Below are 20,196 nucleotides of genomic sequence, written 5' to 3' on the forward strand. Positions count from 1 at the left end.
TAACTAAGTGGCAGATTGGAATTCAGGTCTGTCTGACTCCAAAGTCCATGCACTTTCTCACATTTTATGGCCTCACCCACCCTGCCCCAACTCCCGTATGAAAACTGGCCAATTCCCTAAGGGAAGCAGCGCTCTGTACCCCAGGTCACAGTTTGGGCTGAGATACCACTTTAACTACAAGTTGGCTCCAAGGGTGGAGCTTTCAGGCTCTGTGACAGTCACTGGGGAGATATTTTTGGACTGCAAAGCCTCCACCAAACCACACAGTAGGCTCCCGGCCAGCTGGCCTGTCAGGTTGGCTCAGCCATGTGGATACTCCTAGGGCTGTGAGACTGGAGTCTTGTGACAGTGCAGGCCCAGAGGAGCTTTTCTCATGGTTTGTGGTGATTTGGAAGGTTCCCTGGGGTGCGTGGAGTTAAGTGTCCTCCCCAAGCGGAAGGCTCCCGTCTCTACCCATCCCTGTGGCTGCATCTCACCAGAGAAGCTGGGCCACTGGTGGCAGGCAGGCCAGACGGGCGCGGGGCACTTCCTGCTGCTCTGGTATAGGCAGCCCCTCCTCTGGGCCTGGGGTGGGGTGGGGGTGGGGGGTGAATTCGGGGAATGGAGAAAAAGAGGGCGAAGGACTGTCGTGTCAAAGCCTCAGGAATCCCCAGCCAGAGCAGTTCGGACATCAAGGACAAATGGACTGCCAGAGGAAGCTGGCTCGGGGAAGGAGATTTATTTGCTCTGCGGCTCTGCAGTATGAGACGCCAGGACACAGGCAGAGCCCTCCCACAGCCTGCATCGGCCCAGGGAGCAGGGCAGCCCGGATGCCAGGCTGGACAGAGGGGAGAAGGCAATGGCAGCCAGGGATGCCAGCCTCCAATGGGGGTGGTGGTGAGCTGGTGCCTCCTGCCACAGGGCGCTCACACGATGCCATCAAAGCCCTGCAGGCCGCACTTCTTGCCAGCCACCTGGCAGCCAAACCTCAGCGCCTCCTGCATGCTCTTTCCTGGAGGGAGGGACAAGTAGCTGGATCAACCTGGTCTTCTGGGCAGGGGCGGGCCCCGGCCCTGCCCCTCCTGCTGGGGTACTCACCCTGAGACAGGCTGAAGATGACAGAAGCATTGAAGGTGTCTCCAGCCCCCAGAGTATCCACCACCCGGGGTGGTGAGAAAGCATCCGAGTGGAGCAGCCGTCCATCAGGGCCCAGGGCATCGGCGCCCTCCTCAGCCCAGGCACATACAAGCACTGCCCTGCAAGACCCTCCACTCAGCCGGGTGTTAGCCCACCCTGGCCCCCAGCCTCATTCCCCCTCCCCAGGGCAGGCCCTGGAGTCCAGGCTCATTTGCTCCCCACACCTAAGGCCTCTTCCTGGCTTCCCCCAGCTCACCCTTTCCTCACACGACTGTACAAGCCCCTCAGGGCCTCCACCGCTGACCGGAACCCCAAGTGCTTGGCTACATCTTTGCTGACAAACACCTGTGGGCAGTGGAAGAGAGGCTGACAGTCACCTTAACTCCAGCCTCAGCTGTCACTCACCACCAGCAGCCTAGGCATGCCCCCATTTTATAATGCCACCTCCTCCAAAATGGCCGCCTAAACCCCCCAACATAGCATCTCTCTGTCTCACGGGAACACGTTTTCATATGTGCTCAAGATATGCTAGAATACAGCCCTGTAAATTGTGACACAAAAGCCCTAGTCTATTTGTTCCAAGATCCACGAATTTCCTAGCAATTGAAAACCCAAAGCAAGCCTGGAGCGCCATCTTGGGGTGCAATCTACCACTGCCAAGTTAAACCCCGGTTTTGGGGGTGGTTTTGTTTTGATTTTTTGTTTTCTTCGTACAACTAAGCCCTCTAGGTCTTGTTTCTTTATCTTTAAAACAAAGGAGTAGGAGTTCAAGAACTTCCCCAACAGCAGCTCCACATTAGAGTCACCAGAGAGACTTTTGCATTTTTTAATACTTCAGCCCAGGCTCTACCCCTATTGATCAAATGAAAAACGAAGGTGGGGCTCAGGCATCCCTATCTTTTAATGTGTAGCTAAGGTTGAGGCCCAACCAGCTTCAGCTATGATGCTAGGATTGTCCCTCAGGTTCCATTTACATCCTAGCCCTGCCCAAATTTACCTTGTGCAAGTCCCCTTTCCATCCTCCCTCACCCCCAGTGGCTCCCACAACCTGCCACCCACCCCAGAGCTGGAGGACACCTCCAAGAACTGTCTTATCTCATCATTTGACAGAGGGAAACACTGAGGAGGCCCAGGGAGGAGATGCTTCCACACAGGCTTGCCCTGTGGCTGGCTGCCTTGGACCTGTCCAAGCCCTCTGGCTACCCTCCCACCTATGTACCCACTAGGGTGGGGAAATTCTCCTCCTGGGCCACTGCTGAGGCCTGCACCAGAGCCCAAAGCTGGGGGTCTGCCTCTTTGCTTTGCCCCTCCACCTGCGAAAATGCCACCAAGCTAGGAATTGTCATTCCACGTGTAGTGGGCAGGACAAGGGGAAGCTCAGGCTCCCTTTAAGAACCAAATTAGCTGGACGTGGCAACGAGAGGCTGCGTGGGATGCTCACCACGTCTCCGTAGCCAAACAGCTGGAACAGCTCCTCTCGGGGCTTCTCCACCTCCACGGACACCTGGATCTTCTGCTCCGGAGGCTGCCTGGCATTGTGCTGTTCTATCCGCTGCAGCATCTTCACCTGCTCCGACGCATTCCGGCCCTGGGGCAGAGCAGGGCAGCTCAGGACCAGCTGGGCACTCTCCAGCCCATCTGGCCCATTCTTCCCTCCCTGCTGGAACTCTGGATGAGGGGGCAGAGGGGCCAGGAGAGGCTGGGCTGGAAACCCATCCTAAGTCTCAAAATTCTGGAGCTGTCCTAGACATTGGAGACCTCATCAACCAGCCCTACCATTTCACACATAAGGGGACTAAAGAATAAAAGAGAGACTTTCCTAAGGGCCTACAATAAATTAAATGACAGGGCTAGTTTTAGAACTCAGGACTTAGGGTTTCCTCACACCCAAACTCCAAAACTTCTCTTGGAATGAAGATTCTAGTTCCCTTTATTGGGAGCTGGGTCACGCCCTCTCATTCCTGCCTCCCCAGAGGTAATGGGTCAGGCCTCCTACAGCCAGGCTCCTGCCAGAGGCTGAGTCCGGAGGAGGTGAGGCAGCCTGTTAACACAGAAAGCACGAGACTTTGTCTGGAGCCAGCATCCTGCTTCTGGCGCCTACATCCTGCTGTGTGACCTTGAGTAAGTCACCCAGCCTTTCTCGGCCTTAGTTTCCTACCTGAAAACATAAAGAAGGATGAAGAGGGGATGAGGGGGGTTGGATTCATTTATCTCTAAGGTACTTTATGGTTCAAATAAACCAAGAAGGAGGCAGAACATGTGGAGGGGCTGGCAGGTTGAGACCCTTGAAACACAGGTAGGGCAGGGCTTGCCTCAATGTGGATCCACTTGAACCGGGTCAGATCAACCTTCTCAAAGTCCATAGCAGACACATCTGGCAGGTTGCTAAGTCACAGGACAGAAAGGACAGAGAAGAAGGAGCATGGTGAGGTCAGCGCCAGGATCTCTAATTGTATGCTGGGGCCCCTATGCCTGGTGCTGCCTGCAGCATGGCAGGAAGCTGGATCTACAGCACAGGCCTGAGACTCAGCTCTATGACAGACCCTGCCCAGACGAAACTCCTGACCCCTCTTGCCCCACTCAGCTCCATCTAGACAGATGACTGGAGGCAGATTGTTAGGGTGCTCCTTCCTGTGTTTGATGCTGTAATATGTCTAAGGGCAAACAACTGCAGCATGTGTCAAGGGGTAAGTTCTGTGTGCCTTGGAGACCACATCTCCCAGAAACCTCTAAGAGCACCATGGACTACAATTCCCAGAATCCCTCTTGCCAGCAGCACACACAGCTCCCAGCATACAGTGTTCTGGGAAACTACAAATGCCATGGCCGTTCTGCCCGGAGATCGGGTCTGGTCCCACTCACTGCTGGCACCCCAGCGGTGACAGCACCACTGTCCTGAGCTTGGCAGCTCTGTGTTGAAATCCTGAGGTCAAGGTTGGTGCTTGAGGATGAGTTTATGTTTGGCCGATTTCGGTGTGGAGACCTGGGAAGGGTTCGCCTTGATCCTCCTTAGCCAGAGACCTACGCACAGCCAATGTCCTCCCCTCCACGTTCTGTAGCCAAATCCTCTGTTCTCTTAACCAGCTGTGTGACCTGGGCCTTTCCGAGGCTGCTTCCCCATTGGTATATGGGGCCAAAACCCCCAGCCTCAGAGGCCTGCTGCAGTTGGAGGTAACGGGTGTGGATATGCCTGGACTGAGGCCAGTGGGCAATAAACATTTCTCCTGGGAGCTCCTCTCCGTCCCTTCCTGTGAATACCCATGTCATGTCCTTGATCAAAGTTGCTTCAAGATTGTTGCTTAGTGGGCGGGTGACTAGGATTGCCCAGTGTGAAGGTCACTTCTACCATGCATGCCCAACCGCTCGTTCACTGGGACACACACACGGAGCCCAGGGACCACTGGTCATCAAGCTTGTCCCAGGATGACTGCCCCTCTCCCCAGGTCCAGTGGCCATGCTGGGCAGTAGAAACAGCCTGAACCCCAGGGCAGCTGGGCTTGGGCCATTTCAGCCCTAATATATTACCTAGAACACACTAGGTTCTCAGTAAACTAAACCTCTGAGATTCTTCAGGAGGGAATCTGGGAGAGATGAGAAGGGTCTGAGCCCACAGGACCTCTCCCTAGTAGCTTGTAACCCTAAAGGGATCCCTCTTTCCCCAGGTTAGCCCCACATCGGATGGCCCTGATTGGCTGACCCAATGTTCCCCTTTTCTCTACTTTAGCAATGGCTGTGACTAGTGTGTGGTGTTTGGTCTGGCTTCACTATACTGGGGCCTTGGGGGACGAGGGGTACTCCTCTTTTTTGAACACCCAAACCCCAGCTCCTTGGTGCCATGCTGCAGGCTGGCAACTCTGGGGCTGACCCTGGAAATCCCAGTGGGCCCCCTTCAGGGCTTTAGATGGTTTGAATTACATCTCCTGTCCCTCTGTCCTCAGAACAATTTCCCCACGCTCACCCAGGCTGCTGATTGGCTAATTATGGAGGAATCACATCATAAATTACGTTTTGCACAGGCCTGCCTGCCCATCCTTGGTGTCCACCAAGGCCACGTTGCCAGGCAAAGCAAAGCCCATCCCTTCCCACCTCACTTCTCCCCTAATTGAACACAATTCAGAAATCACTGAACAGTCTGGCACAGGGACAATTTCTGGTACAAAGAGAGAAGCCACAGAGGGCAGGCAATTGGGATGCCCATGGTGGCGAGTGAGGGAGCTGATTGGTGGGTTGTGGCAGGGCGAGGCCAGGGGGCCTTACGTGTCATAGAGCACAATGGTACGGGAGCCAGTGGAGTTGTTGACGATGCAGCAAGAGCATGGGGTTTCCCCCCTGCTCTGCCAGGCCACCTGAGACACGTCCACACCCCGCTGCCTGAAGTCAGCCACCAGGAAGCTTGGAGTGGAGCCGAGCCAAGGGAAGGGCAAGGAGACACAGATTAGAGCCTACAAGTGGCCTGGGCCTCCCACAAGGGTGGGGAGGGGTGCTGGAGCACGTAGGCCTCTGAGAGAAGAAGGGTCCTGTTCTGGGAGTTCAGTGACGATGGTAGCAGCTGGCAAGGTGCAGACAGGTGTACAAACCTGTAGGCATGCAGGATGGTGCGGCTACCACTGGCCTCGTTGATGATGACTGTGGAGATGGGGACGGAGCCCGTGGTGTGAAAGACTGTGTAGCGTAGGTCCACGGAATAGCGGCGGAGGTCATCCAGGACAAAACTGCCAGGGCGGAGTAACCCAGGGGAGGCGCAATTCGACAAGGGTTTGAGGACTGGAGGGTAGCTGGCAGGGCCACAAGAGCCCCAGAGTGCAAGCAGAGGGTACTCAGAGGGAACTGGAAATCACCGTGCTGTAGCAGGCTGTGCAAGGGAGCAGGACAGGCAGGGGTGCCTAGCCTGGAACTCAGTGAGAAAAACACTAAGGTACACTCTAGGTCCTGGCTGAAGCAAACTCCAACCCTGACCTTGTCCTGCAGTCTGACTCAAGCTGAAAAGGATCTGCTTGTGTTCCTAAAGGTAAATAGGGTGAATTTGGGGCCTAGAGCATGTACCCTGTTTGAGTCAAGCAGGTGAGGGCACTGTGGCTTGTTTCATGCAAGGCCCAGGCAGAATTAATAATTACCAAGGTGATACTTTGCCCCCCCACCCGCTGCTGCCCTCTGCCTGCTCATCCCCATGGTACTCTTCTCTCTGAAGTCCTCTGGTCCTTCCCTCTCATTCTACACCTGCATCCATGATGCCCAGCCGGGAAGTGGGGCTGCCTGGTGGGCCTGCTCACTGCCCTCTCCTCTTGCACTGAGGCAAACCCTCCCGGGTAGTGAGCTGGCTCCCAGTGCCTGATTCCCCTCTGCATGGGCCTGGTCTAGACTCTCACTCAGAACTCCCTCCAATCAGAGTGAGCTGGCGGCGGGGGGCCCTCAGACAGACTGCACCAGCAGAACAAGGATGTCAGCCCCACCCCTCCCGGCCCTCTCTGGAAATGCCATGTCCTGTGCCCAAGAGCTGGCACTTATGCCCAGCAGCCAGCGTCCTGACTTTTCTCACTATGGCTAGACCACACTTTCAGCAACACCAAAGGTGGACAATACAGATTTGTACAAAGGTACCAAGTTGGGGTATCCTTCCTTGTCCTACATCTCCAGGATATTTAAGTAGTAGCTTTCCCACAGTATGGAAAATACTGTTTGGTTTGCCAAAACACTTCTGCACCCACAGTGCCTGGCAAATGGTAGGTGCTCATTAAATGTTTGTTGAACCATTGGGAGAATTTGGATGGTGGGTCCACTACCCTAAGCAAGAGCAGTCTTGTCTCTAGCTTGGAGGGTAGGCAGCTGCTGAAGAGGGTTAACCAGTGACTGGCTGTTGGTTCTGGGCCCCTCTGTCCAATCTCACAGGGCCCCTCTTGCCCCCTTATTCACTTCATGCCAGTTCATCAAGGAAGGGAATCTGGCAGCGGCCCCCTCAAACCAGGGTTCAAAGGGCTGTGCTTCATAGGCCAGCAACCTGGCAGCCTGCCCCAGTGCCCACAGTGGGCAAAGTGTGGGCCTCACCTCCTGATAAGCGCTTGCTGAAGCTGCAGTGCCAGGGGTCAAAGGGCTCTTGGGTCCCTGAAGCAGCCAACATGGAGAAAGCGCATGGGCCATTTATGGGCTGTAGCCTTGGCAGCAATGAGCTGGAGGCATGGGTCTGCGCCCAACTTTGGCACGTGGCTTTGGGGTGTCCTTGGGCAGGGTTCTCTCACTGCTTCAGTGAACAACGAGGACATGAGCACTGGCCCTACCCTCTCAACCAGGAAGAAACTGTGGGCCTGGACCCTGGGACCAAGGATGCTGGATGTCCCTGAGGTCAGGTGGGTACAACATGTCCCTAACTCCCTTCTGCCACAAGCACAGCCAGGATAAGCGACATGAGAAGGGCAAAGTCACATCCACTGCGGAGTCTGTTGGAAGCAAGGAAGGAGAAGATGGGGAAGCTGAAGCAGGCTCCAGGAAGTGGCCAAGAAAACAGGCTGTGGAAATGAAACCTTCAGCAGGAGCAGTGTTAACATCTGAGCAGCAGATAAGCCACACCAGGGAGGGTTTGGGATGCTGGTACTCCACTCCGCCCCCTCCCACCCATTTCTGGTGGCCACAAACCATTTCTTATAGCGTGCCCACCCACAGTTAAAACTTCCTTCTTCTCCCCCAACACTGCAGGCAGGCCTCCCCTGCTCCCTCCTCCACTCACTCGGCAACGTGGCCTGGGGCCAGTGAGCCCATGAATGCACAGGGGGCTCCAAGCAGGGAGAGAACAGTGCAGGAGTTGGATGCGTTGCCTCCACGTTGCCATCGCTGGGACAAGCACCTGCAAAACACAAGGAGGGTCCCTGCAACTCCAGCAGGCTGGTCCTGGGACAAACAGGGCCAACCACAGTGCCCTGGGTAGGGCCCACAAAATGTAGAAGCTGGGAGAACCCCCTCAGAAAGCATCCAGGCCATCCTCATTTTCTAGATGGGCCGCTGAGGCTCAGCGAAGGGAAGAGGCTTGACTGAGGATCAGGTCTGTCTCTCCAGTCCAGGCTAAATTCAAGTTCACAGCAATTCATTTCTATCTTCCACCTATTCTTATGACATCAAGAAACCACTCATTTGGGTCCATCACAATTTGAGGTCTCCACTCACTCTGGGTTAGCTCCTCCTCAGTTACAATGACCAACATCTCCCGCAGGGCTGCTGTACCTTCAGCCTCCTCCTTGAGAGGTGGATAACTCCAAGTGACTCTTCCCAAAGGTGTCAAATCTGCTACCTGCTCCTGCCTTAGGAGAGCCCACTTCAATAATAACTTCAGGTTAAAATGAGTAAGACAGGAAGCAAAGCTGGACATTGTGATCATTTAAGAAGTGGAGCCAAGTTAACTTTTACGATGCCAAGAGTTAAAAAGATTATTAGATGGAGAACAGTTTTTCTCCATCTTTTTGTTTGTTTGCCTTTTTTCTCCAGCTTTATTGAAATATAATTGCCATACAACATTCTGTAAGTTTAAGGTGCACAATGTGATGATTTGATGTATGTATATATGCGAAATGATTACGTTAAGGTTAGTTAACACATCCATCACCTCACATAGTTACATTGGTTTTTTTCCTTTAGTTTTTCTCCAACTTTATTGAAAATCTAATAAAAGGAAACTAACTCAAGATACACCTGAAGGGCTTCATTGTCATCACCAACAAAAAAAAATGATAACTTATGCATACATAGCCAAAGCACTTTAACGATTTCTCCTTTGTGCTCCAATAATACTGCGAGGTAAAGGGTGCAGGCTGTTACTTCTATTCTTCCCGTTCCAAAAAGAATAATAACAACTGTGGCAGCTTACAGTAAGAGGACCAAGTCCCAAAGAACCATTAATGAAGAGAAATAAATGAAGCAGAACTTTTAGGCTAAGGTATATTTGTACACAAAAGTCAACCCTGAAGTTCCCTTCAGCCTTGGGAAAAGTACATGACGATTCACGTGACCGTGCTGGGTGGACCCAAAGCCTGAAGAATGCCCGGGTCTCTCTCCTCAACTAGCCTCATGGTTCTCGGCTGTCGAGAACCTCATGGTGTCTTGCCCGAGCTCAATCTCGAGTTAGACTTTTACCCAGTTCTTGGCTGAGACAACTGATAGCCAAGGAGCAGTTCTCAGTAGTCTAAGCACTAGACTGCACCAAGAGAAAGCCTCGTATTCCACCCCACAGAAATGCCTTCTTGGGATTACAGTGTAATGGTGTGGTTCTTAGCAAGAGGGAATATAAGAACCAACAAATGACTCTTCAACTTTGACCAGACAACTAAGAAGGACGTCCACTATGTTGTCCACTGATTTTTGTAAAAAGGACTTCTGGTGAACTCCTTTAGGAATTTAGCACCAGAGAAAGTTTGTCACAGCTCATGAACCACCTCTATCCATAACATATGGCATCTCCAAATTTGCCTGCAGTGCCAGCAAGCCCCAAGCCATCGTGAAGCTCGAAGACTCTGGTTTTAAACGTTCTTGAACAGTCTAATTGCACATACTTCTTATGGTAACCTACCTCAATTGTTTTTTTTAGAGACAGATGAGATATCTATGTGGTAAATAAATTAGAAGGAAATGCTAGTGAGAGGCAAGTATACGGGTCTTGTTAAAAGGAAAGAAACCGGTCCTGCTCCATACTGGCTGCGCGCCCGTGGGTAAATCACTTCGTTTCTCAGTCTCTACTTGCTTATGGGTAAAATGGGGACAATGATGCCTGACACAGTCCCAGGGTTGGAATGGGAATTGGCGAACACAATGCTATCCAAAGCTTGGGTCTTATTACTAAAGGCCCAATTCTTTCCCCAGGTCCCGGGCAGAGGGCACCGGGGACCGGCTCCCGAGGAGGCTGGACCCTCACGGCCTCACTGCGGGGCCCCTGGCTCCGCGGCCCTGTAGTTTCGGCTGCTGGGCACAAACACGGGGCTGCAGCGACCCCTGGGGTCTCCGAGGGGCCCGGGCGCCCCTACCTGCTGTCCGTGTCCTCCTCCGGGTACTTGTCCACCACATTGATGATGTCCAGCACCACCAGCCCCACGCACAGGATCTGCTTCTCTTCCATGAGGCTGCTCCTGGGGTGTTCTGCCCAACCGGCGGACGGGGTTCCTCCCGGGCGCTGCCTCTTATCAGAGAGGATTGTGTCCCCCTCCCGGGGCTACCCTGGCTCCTCCTCCGCGTCCGGAGCTCCTCCTCCAGGGAGCCTCCTGTAGCGGCAAGGGGTGCAGCTGGGTGGAGGGAACGGAGCAAGGCCCTTGCTCCCCACGCCCACCGCCCCAAGCGGGCGTGGGAGCGCAGACCCCGAGGTCTTGGTCCCCGGCCTCCCCTTAGCAGGTTGCGTGGCTCAGCAGATGGCAACGCCTCCTACTTCTCGGCCTCAGTTTCCTCACTTGTCAGACGGACTCGGAGCTAAAGCAAACCTCTCTAAAGAGCGGCTATGCAACCTCATGAATGCAGAGAGAAAGTGCCATAGAAAGGCGCCCCTTGCCCCGCCCACCCCGCACCGGCAGCTACCAATCCAGACCCTACACCGGCGGGATTGAGCCGGGCCTCGCAGCTGCAGCTGGGACCCCGCAGCCGATGCCTCGGCTCGCGCGGTCGCGACCGCTCCGCCCGCCCCCGAGGCCCAGCCAATCCCAGGCCGTGGCCCCGCCTCCGCCGCGGAGCAGCCGGGGCCCGCAAGGTGAGCGGCGGGGTCACGTGACGGGAGACGGCGCCGGCGGCGCGGCGGGCTCGGCTCCCAGCACCCCCTGGCGGGCGCGGGAGGAACGGGCGTGTTAGGGAGGACGGCCCGGCAGGGCTCTCAGCAGCCGGCGCACCTGGCGGCCCGCGCGTCCAGAGCAAAGGCGGGCAGAGCCACCCCCAGCAGAGCGGAGGGCGCAGGCGGGGCCCGGAACCCGGGGCTCCCCGCTCCCCGTCCCCTGTGCACTCCTGTCCACCCATGAACACATACTGGAGCAGACGGTTTGTTTTGTTTTGTTTTTTTTAGAAAAAACCAAGTGTCTTTATTCCTGAATAGTTTAGTATGGCGGTGGTGGCCGGAGCCTCCCCGGGAGAGCCCTGGAGCCCAGGGAACCGGCCTAGAGGGCCAGTTAGGGGAGCAAAGGGCGTGAGGATCGGCTCCTCTGCAGTCCGAGTCCTGCAGGGGACGGCGATCAGGCCAAAAGTCTGGACGAGGGGACCCTGGAGTCCCCGACCCGGCGCGCTCCAGCCGTGGGGAGGAGATTGTTCTGGGCGCCTGTGCCGCAGCGGGTCCGGAGACGGCGGCTCGCCCGGGGCTGGGGTGCCAGGACGGTGCCCGGTCCCAGGCGGGGACCCGGGAAAGCCCACCGCCCCCGCTGGCTCTTTGGCCGGCATAGACACTTCGGGCCGGTGCGGCCCGGCCCCCTGTCTACACCTGTTCAAGCTCCAGGTCCCCGTAGAGCAGGGCGCCGCTAAAGATGGTGAGTGGCTCCTCGGAGTGCGCCAACTGCCCCATGACCAGGTCGATGCAGACCGTGTCCCCGGCCTGCAGGGGCAGAATGAGGCTGAAGACGCCCAGGGCGCCCGGGCTGGGCTGGCTCTCGGCCACCGGCTTATTTTCCAGGCCCTCGGGCTCATAGCCACCGGAGTCGATGCGGGCCACGCCCAAGTTAGAGCGGGACAGCACAGCTTCCACCTTCTCGTGCCGGTGCCCAGTCAGCACCGCGCTCAGCAAGTAGCGTCCAGCCAGTGGCGCCGTGAAAACACCTGGGGACAAAGATGGCATTCAGGAGGGGAGACAGGTGGCAGCGTCCTGGAAGGCCTCGGGGAGGCCACCCAGAAAGCCTGGACTAGGGAGGGACCCACTGGGTCTTTTCACCTCTCTTCCACTAGAATGTCAAATCCAGGAGGGCGGGGAATTTTGGGTTTTGTTCATTACCCACCCCCAGTACTTGAAACAGTGCCGGGGCAAGAGCAGGCCCCCGATAAAGAGCTGTAGAACCAATGGCTCCTTCCCTCCCAACCCACCCCTCAGCCCAAGCTATAGTGAGAATGAATACATGAAGGAAAGAATCAGGGTCTCCCAAACCAGAGCATGAAAAAAGTCGCCTTGTCCAAAGGGGCAAGAACAAGAACATATCACTGCACAGCCTTGCTACTTCCCCGGGCCCTGCGTGCCCGCTCCCAGGCTCACCAGTCTCTGGATCATAGTAGCCCCCATCGTTGAGCAGGACTCTGTCGAAGGGCACTGTTCCTGGTTCAGACCGGGGCAAACTCAGGGCAGCTGAAAAGGCGACCCGGGGCACAGAGGCTGCCGGTGCCCCCTCTACTCCTGAGTGGGGCAGAGTGGCTGTCAAAGTGGATGCTCAGTGCAGAGCTGCCCAGCCCCCTTCCCTCCCTGGTCTCTACCCCCAGCGCTGCCCAAGGGCTTCCATCCTCCAACCCCTAGTTCAGTTCCCCTCCTTCCAGCATCTAATGCGAGGCACTTACCCTGTTCGCCTTGGGGACCTGTGGGAAGAAGAAAGGGAGCAGTGAGAAATAGGGTAGCTCTTGCTAAGTCACTCAGCAAACATCCACTGAGTCTGTCCCACTGTGCTAAGTGCTATGCAGACTGCAAAGCAGGAATCAGGATATCAAGAAAAGGAGGAATGAATAAGGTCCATTCTGTTCAACTGCTGGGCTGTAAGCCCTAGCCCCCAGCCTTTCACACCCTATGGAGCCCTCGTAGGCTCAGCCTTGGTCTTCAATACAGCAGTGAGGCTACCATATCCAGTTAGCCAACACAGTGACTGTCCCAGCTCCTAGTCACATTCCTTGTCACTATCAGCCATGTAGGACTCCCAATTCTTTGCCCCTTTCCCCCTTTTCTGTCAAGTTCAGAGTGGAATGTCAAGCCTGGGGCTGCCCAGAGGGGTGGTAACCCTGGCTACAGCATGGATCTCAGCCCACATACCTGGTGGCCCAATAGGCCCCTTTTGTCCATCCTTGCCTGGAGGTCCTGGAGGTCCAGCAGGGCCTGGGGGTCCCTGCACCCCAGGAGGACCTGGGGGCCCAGCCTCACCTGTAGGCCCTACAGTGACAAAACTAAGTTGAAGGACAGTCATATAAGGAGTTTCCAAAGGGCAGAAAGGTGGTTGCTCCATGAACAGGGTGATGGGGCCCCTTGCTACCCATGCTGGAGACCTGGCTGGCAGAGCAGCCCCACCTCCACTCACAGCCCTGTCTGAGCTGCCAGGGGAGGGCAGGGAGCTGGGACCTTGGATCATCTCTTGTGAACAAACCAACCCCTGGGACAGTGCTGGGTCTGCCATTCATGCTGGGTAGAGCAAGGAGAAAGTAGAGGAGGTTAAGGCTGGGTTGCTGTGGGGTAGGAGGAGGAGAAAGGACTTGAAAGGGGTACCCCCCACCCCATGCCTCCTCTTGCCCCCTCACCAGTGAGATCCTTCAGACTGAGCTGGTGAAGCCGGTCCTCCAGGAGCAGCAGGGAGCTGTTGAGGGCACCGAGCCGCCTGCCCAGGCCTGCTTGCCCCCCCCAACAGCTTCTCCAGCAGGGCTGCCTGTGTCTGGCTGGTGCTGTTGGTTTCCCGCAGCCCAGCCCAGAGCCCAGCCACGTGTCTGGAAAGGCCCTCACGCAGGCCCTGCAGTCCCCCAGCCACTGTGTCCAATCGTTCACAGACTCCCTCAAGGCGGCCCAATCGTCCCTCTAGGCTGGGGCACTGGCCGGCCTGTGCCTGTCCCTCTTCCAGGCCTCGGAAGCGCTCCTCACTCTCTGTAGCATGCTCTGTGGCCTCCTGCTGCAGCCTATTAATCTCAGAGATGATGCGGTCCTTGGTGGCTCCCAGGTCAGCCAGATCAGAGCCCTGGCCCTCTACGGTGGTCTGGAGCTCATGCAGTGAGTCATTGAGGGAGCTGAAGGTAAGAATAACCTCAGAGAGCTCTCCTTGCAGGGCCTGCAGGGCTGAGCCAGAACTGCCCCCAAACACACTGAAGCCGTCCAGAGGCCCACGGCTTGGTCCCCCAACACCTGGACCAGCCCCAGGGCCCCGAGGTGGTAACAGGGGGCAGGAGCAGCGCTCCACACCATCCCGAAGACGGCCCAGTTCCTCTTGGACACCCCCACAGGCCCCACAGCCCTCCTCCCCACGGGCTTGCAGCAGACCCTCCAGCTGGCCCACTCGCGCAGCCGTGAGATTCAGCTGCAGTGTGAACTCTGTGGCTGTCTCATCCTGCGCATCGATACGACCCTGGAGCTGGCCCACGACCCCTTGCAGTCTTTCCAGCATGGCCTGCCGGGCATCCCCAGCTGCTTCCAACTTGTGCAGGCCAGAGCCCACGAGGTGCAGCTGCCCCTCACTGTCCAGCACCCTGCGCTCCAAGGCACTAAGGATCTCGCTGACCTGGGCGTCTTGCTCCTCTGGGGCCCCAGAGCAGAGCTGCCCACATGCCTGTACAGCCCCTGCCACCTGCTCTTCCAGCAGATCCAGTCGCCCACCCAGCTCCCCACTCACATTGGTCAGCAGCCCCTCCAGTTTCTCTAGTCGGCCCTGGGCAGCAGGCAGCCAGTGGCCCAGGCCCCCAGGACGCCCAGGCCAGCCCTCCTCCTGTTCCTCCGAAGGACCCAAGGTGGAGTTGAATCGGTCCTCCAGGCGAGAGAGGCGGGATGCTAAACTGGTATAGCCTGGGGGGTGACCGCCCTGCCCGGCTGCTCCTCCCAGCTCCGTGCCTCGCCGCCCGCTCAGCACTGTCACTGAGCCAGCCACTACATCCAGCCTCCGCTCCAGCTCTGCTAGACGCCTGCCCAGCTCCGGAGGGCAGCATTCCTGAGGGGGCCTTCGGCCCAGGGTCTGCCCGGTGAGCTGCCGCTGCCGCTCCTCCACAGAGGCCAAGAGCTTCTCCAGTGCTCGCAGTCGCTCCCTGTCCTCCTGCTGCTGCCGGCGGAAGCCATCCAGCCCCGCCAGGCACACAGAGCAGGACTCCTGCAGTCTCCGCTCCAGCTCCCGCAGCGGCTCCTCACTGTGGCCAGGCGGGGCTGGGGCTGGGTCCAGGGCCCTGCCGCTACCGCCACCTCCACTGTGATGGTTGTTGAGATGGCCCAGCTCCTGGTCATGGGTGGAGACGCGGTTGTCCAGGAGCTGCAGCTGCTGCTGGATCTCGTTGAGGGTTTCGTGCACACCAGGGCGGGCAGCTGCATCTGCTGGCTGCTGCCTCCCATTAAAGGCTGTCTCCACAGCCCTCTGGACATCTTCCGCCAGGCGCCCACTCAGTCCCTGCAGGACGCCCCGAAGGCCCTGCAGCTCCTTTGTTAGGCTCTGCACCTGCTCCTCCAGCTGCTGCACCTTCTCGGACTCCCCGGGACCTGGGTGAGAGGGGAAGGCATAAGGCAGAGGGGTCAACTTCAGAGCTCAGTGCCTACCTCCTAGGTCCTGCTCTCCCCAACTCCAACGAGGGGTCTGAGGTCCTAGCTGATTCAGCCACTTTTTAGCTGGGTGATTTGGGGAGGAAAATATGGAAGGAAATGCCATTCACTGAATGCCTCTAAGCCAAATTTGTACCAGCTCTTTCCCCCTTACAACAACTCCAGTGGGCAGAAACCATTAGCTCTTCCCATTTTGTACACTGGGAAACAGAGGAGCAGAGAGATTAAGTAACTGGGCCATGGATCACAAGTTTAATAAGCGGCAGAGCCAAGTTCCAACACCAGGTCATCCATGTGACCACCAACCCCAAGTCCTTTCCATTGTCCAGAGTTGCCTCTGAACTTTATGGAAACTGTTTCCTCATCTGTGAAAGGGGAATGACACGTTGTCGCTCCCTCAGGGCGCACGAAATGGGAATGTTGGGGAGGCACTGTGGGCCCCACAACAGTGGCTATTCCAGGGTGGCACCTCTCCACACCACCACAGGGACAAACTAGGTTCTGCGACAAGCCTGTGGGGGCGCTAGCTGCGTGGTGGGCGAGTCAGCCAGAAGTTCCTGTTTCCATAATGACAGGATGGCTATCTCCCTGGCAGGCAAACACAGCATGCCGCAGTGCCTGGCACGCAGGGAAGGCAAAAGGGACGGCTGCATTCTGGGACCTGCAGTCTCCAGAGGCCACCGAGGGGCCTGGGACCTGTAGTCGGTTGCAGTGCATGCTAGGACTTGTAGTCTCAACTCTCTATCCCCTTGGACCAAGCTTCTCGAAGGAATGCCCCCTTCCTCCCGCAGCTGTTCCCAACTATGAAGTATCTTGGCCACATGTGGGCGTGCGTGAGCACGTTCTCTTTCTCTGCTTTCTTTTTCTCTGGGTCTCAATCTCTCTGCAGGAGGGCAGGGAATTTCAGGGATCCCATTAACTCCCTTCTGTCCCTTTCTTCTGACTCGGAGCACGGGGTTTTTCCCTCAGCAGCCTGGCCCCACATTTCCCACCCAGCACCATCTCCCACTTCTCTCCCCAGCGGCTCCCATACTCACCTTCCCCCCCTAGTCCACTCAGGTGGCTGCCTGCACTGGAGCCAGAGAGGTTGGGGCGGGCAGGCCGGATCTGGGGCCGTGGTGTGGTAGGTGCAGGACCCAGAGCTGGGGCAGGGCCCTCAGCACAGTCATCGCCCCCGTACCCCTGACAGCACCTCCACTCCATATCCGTCACTGTCTTGTAGGCCACGCGGTAGCGAGGGCGGAGGAAGCTGCGGTACCTGGGAGAGGCAGAGGGAGGCCTCTTTACTCCTCCCTGTGCAGCTGCTGGTGGGCACGGCCTGTCCCTCAGGCTGGGTCCCCCTTACTGTCCAGCATGTGGCCTTGCTCACTTGACAGCTGTCAGCATGTTGGCCAAAGGTCAAATCCCTGTTCTTCCTCCCCTTGTCCTGTGCTGGAACCTTGAACTCCCCTCCTTGAGCATGACCCAGCCCAGAGAAGGCATTTGCGGGCTGCTAGGGTGGCCTAGGTAAAAGTTTGCCCTCAACATCCCACCAGCCAAACTGTTGCCTCAGCATCTCCTCAAAAGGGCTATGACTGAAGACCCTGGTCCTGCCCCTTGCTTTGTATGAATTCCCTGAGTTGGCTGCTGGCCTTCTGCCCTAGCCCAACCCCCACCAAGTGCCCACCCTCCCCCAGCAAGGAGGCTCACATGATGCTTCGGGGACACTGGGGCTGGCCCCAGCCACAGGGCTGGTAGTCGGGCTTGATGAAGGTCTCTACTCCATCCTCAAGGACACAGCTCACTGTCCGGGTCACCACGTAGGCACACCAGTTCCTGCAGGTACAACCCCACCTGGACCCAAGGGCCAGAGACACATGCCCCAGAGGAGGGCCCTGGGGCTTCCAGAGGGGCTGAGGGAGGGTCAAAAGATGAAGGGCCCCTGGGGACCAGTGGGAGCCAGGGCTTTGGCAGGGGCAGCTCCCCCCACGCCTTCCTGTGAGGCAGGAATTGATAAAGACTTTTCAAGATGGGGAGAGGAAGCGCAGAATGGAAAACCACAACTACGATAAGTATATCCTCATGGCTAGGGGGTCCTGGGGAGCCTCTGAATTCACACATTCATCCGTGTCCCTTTCTGTCTCAATCCCCACCTTGGTGTGACCTGTATGAGCTGGCTAGCCAGGTCCCTCTGGTGACCCCCTGGATGCTGGCTTCCACCCACCCCTCAGGGGAGAAGATGGGGCAGGAAGGGGTCCAGCCCAGGGTTAAGCGGAGAATAAGCTACTGATAAATCCTGCCCTCCTTGGGGCTTGCAGTTCTACACTCCTGGCCCCATTCATGCCAGCCTCTGATCTGTGTCTGGCTGGAGAGCCAAAAGGAGCAGAGTAGGAGTGGTGTCTCAAACATGGATTACTGGATGGGGCTGAGGAAGCCCTAGAAAGGCATAAAAGGTCTGCCCAAGGATCCCAGGCTGGTACGCAGCTGGCAACTGGCAGGAAGGCCTGGCTCCTGCTTCTCAGGGTAGTTTCCCTGGGCACCTGGGGAGGATGTGGGAGCTGATCCCCCTGAGGTTAGACAGGGGGACCTATCTATTCAGGGGTCCCTGGAAATGCCCAGGAGGAAGTTAACTGTGTGAGGAGCCACCTAATGGGGGGCTTCCTCTGCCCCTCTTCTCTGTATTAGGGTAGGCAAGGCAGGGACCGGGATATCCACCTTCTTCTGACCCACCTTCCCACCCACCCCCAGTCTTGGGCCAGGACCCAGACTCTTACCTGTGGCGGCTGGCAGGCCGGGGGGCACTCTGGGCCTGGGGCCCTCCAGGGCTGAGGGCCCCGCCACTCCCTGTGTAGAGGCTGTAACCACGAGGAGGGTAGCTAGCTGCCCTCACAGCTGTGGTCAGCAGGCAGCAGAGGTAGCAGCTCCAGAAAGTGCTGGGGGCCATGATGGGGGCGCTCCGCGGTGGCCCTCAGAGGCACATCCCAGCCTGACCACTGGCGCCTCTGCCTGGAGCGGGGGATGCCGCTGCTCCGAGGGACAGCGCGGTCAGGTCCTGTCCCCAGCTTCCTGCCGGCAGCCCCCAGCCACACGCCTCCTCCTTGGCTGCCTGGCCTGACCCCTCTCCCCCTCCTCTTTCCTCCTCAGGCTCCTGTCTGTCCCTCCCTCGGTTCCTTCCGCTCTCCTCTTCTCCACTTCTGAGGGGAGTTTGTTCTCTGTGCCCCTGGCCTCCTGCGCCTGGTCCCTGCCCGTCTCAGATGCTGGTTCCTGGGCCTCTGCTCCTTTGCTCAGCTGGCCGTCCTCTGGTCTCCCTGTTTTCCCCAATGACCAGATCCTGGGGGTGACAGGGCTTTGCCCCTGTGGCTGTTGAGAGGCACAAGAGTGGCTGTGGGGCGGGCCCTGGCCTCTCGCCTCCCTCTCTTGCTCACTCCTCTCCCTTCCCCCCTGTCTGGCTGGCGGTCCAGCCTCCCCCTTCCTCCCCCCATCTCTCCAACCATCGTGCGCCACATCTGCTTCTTGTTAACTCCGGGAAAGAGAGAAAAAAAAAGGAAAAACAGAGAAATGTGGAGTTGCCGCCGGGCTTGGGGCCAGCCTCTCAGACGGGCCACATGGAGCGGAGCCGGGGCCAGCGCTGGGGGGAAGGCCCAGGGCTGGTCGCTGAGACAGGGAACGGGAGCTGGAGCCACAGCTCTCCTGGGGCCAGGGCAGGCCTCCCCTGGGAAAGAGACCTGAGAGGCAAGCCTAGAGGGGAGAGGAGGAGGGGAGGACTATAAAAGGGAGAATGGACTTGTAGGTTCAACAGAACATCACTCACCATCGAGTCCAGCTGCCTCCTTTTATAGATGTGAAAGTTGAGGCCCAGAGTGGGAAAGTAACTTGTTCAAGGAAACCCAAGACAAGAGCAGGGCTGCGATTAGAATCTAAATACCTAGGTCAATGATTTGGGAGAAAGGAGAGGAGAGAGGGCTACTGGGCCAGGGAGGAGAAGGAAAAGGACTCCATTGAGGCAGGCAGGAAATTCAGAGAAGCCAGAAGAGGAAGACAGGAATCTAGAAATGGGGGAGCAGTCTTCTGTCAAGCATGGAGAGGACATGGGCAAGAGGAAAAAGAGTCTCTTGAAAGGCCGAATAAATACGGGTCCCAGGCTTGTCTTGGTGAAGGTCAGGCCATCAGTGGGGGAGGGGAGGGAGGGAGGTAAACTGGGTCCTATCTATATAGTGCCAAAGGATTCACTCCCTAGCCTGGAGGCAAGTCTGATAGCCTCTGTAGCAGGCAAGGAACTCAGTCACATTCAGCCATCAGTCTGACCAGCGATGTCTGAATCTGTCAGCTGGGCTCCCTTCACCATCTGGCCCCTCAGCATTGTGTCCTGGACAAGGTCTCCGTGTGTGGGCACACTCAGGAGAGCGAAGCGGAAGGACTACAGAGAAAGGAGGCGAGAGTGCTGTGTGCCAGGTGCCCTGCAGGCACCCAGGTAGCAAAGCATGTATAAGACTCAGTGAGGAGCAGCTGGGGCTGCTGGGGATGGGAGACAAGCTCCAGAACAGAGAATTAACAAGGGCAGGATAGACAGAGTGCCGAGGGGGCCAGACAAATGGATGCAGCATGTTCTGGGGAAGAGGAGGGGGAAGACAGCTGGTTGCTGAGAAGAGTCAGAGAAGAGCTGTTGGAAGAGAGAGAACCTGAACAGTGTAGCGGTG

At 57.3% G+C, this 20,196-nt stretch overlaps 2 protein-coding genes across 4 annotated transcripts; both read right to left on the minus strand.

Annotated features, from left to right (window-relative positions):
• Window positions 1-680: 680 nt before the first annotated feature.
• Window positions 681-10,637, minus strand: KHK (ketohexokinase). Of its 3 annotated transcripts, XM_046663461.1 has the most exons (9): window positions 10,116-10,637; window positions 7,835-7,951; window positions 5,694-5,828; window positions 5,374-5,508; window positions 3,429-3,501; window positions 2,558-2,704; window positions 1,373-1,461; window positions 1,078-1,235; window positions 681-991 (listed from the first exon to the last, which is right to left on the minus strand). In XM_046663461.1, the coding sequence occupies exons 1-9, from the start codon at window positions 10,205-10,207 to the stop codon at window positions 906-908; spliced, it is 1,032 nt and encodes a 343-aa protein (XP_046519417.1). In that variant the 5' UTR covers window positions 10,208-10,637; the 3' UTR covers window positions 681-905. The 3 variants fall into 3 exon arrangements, with proteins under 3 accessions (XP_046519417.1, XP_046519419.1, XP_046519418.1); XM_046663463.1 differs by lacking the exon at window positions 5,374-5,508 and having other exon boundaries at window positions 682-991; window positions 10,116-10,636; XM_046663462.1 differs by lacking the exon at window positions 5,694-5,828 and having other exon boundaries at window positions 685-991; window positions 10,116-10,635.
• A 484-nt stretch (window positions 10,638-11,121) lies between these two features.
• EMILIN1 (elastin microfibril interfacer 1) lies at window positions 11,122-18,906 on the minus strand. Its single transcript, XM_046663596.1, is given in 9 exon segments — window positions 11,122-11,871; window positions 12,299-12,436; window positions 12,595-12,612; window positions 13,058-13,174; window positions 13,537-13,636; window positions 13,638-15,460; window positions 16,558-16,778; window positions 17,210-17,335; window positions 18,274-18,906. Coding segments are annotated over 9 exon segments (3,051 nt in total). The 5' UTR covers window positions 18,444-18,906; the 3' UTR covers window positions 11,122-11,533.
• Window positions 18,907-20,196: the final 1,290 nt, after the last annotated feature.

The sequence above is a fragment of the Equus quagga genome, chromosome 5 (genome assembly GCF_021613505.1).
Source record: "Equus quagga isolate Etosha38 chromosome 5, UCLA_HA_Equagga_1.0, whole genome shotgun sequence".
Taxonomy (NCBI): domain Eukaryota; kingdom Metazoa; phylum Chordata; class Mammalia; order Perissodactyla; family Equidae; genus Equus; species Equus quagga.

What these genes read in the sequence shown, in the direction of transcription:
- KHK (XM_046663461.1), bottom strand. Translation starts at nt 10,207, where the DNA reads ATGGAAGAGAAGCAGATCCTGTGCGTGGGGCTGGTGGTGCTGGACATC. An exon ending in ACCATCCTGCATGCCTACAG is followed by an intron (nt 5,509 to 5,693) that starts GTTTGTACACCT and finishes CTCCACTCCAAG; the next exon opens with CTTCCTGGTGGCTGACTTCA. An exon ending in TACAGTCGTGTGAGGAAAGG is followed by an intron (nt 1,236 to 1,372) that starts GTGAGCTGGGGG and finishes AGGGTCTTGCAG; the next exon opens with GGCAGTGCTTGTATGTGCCT.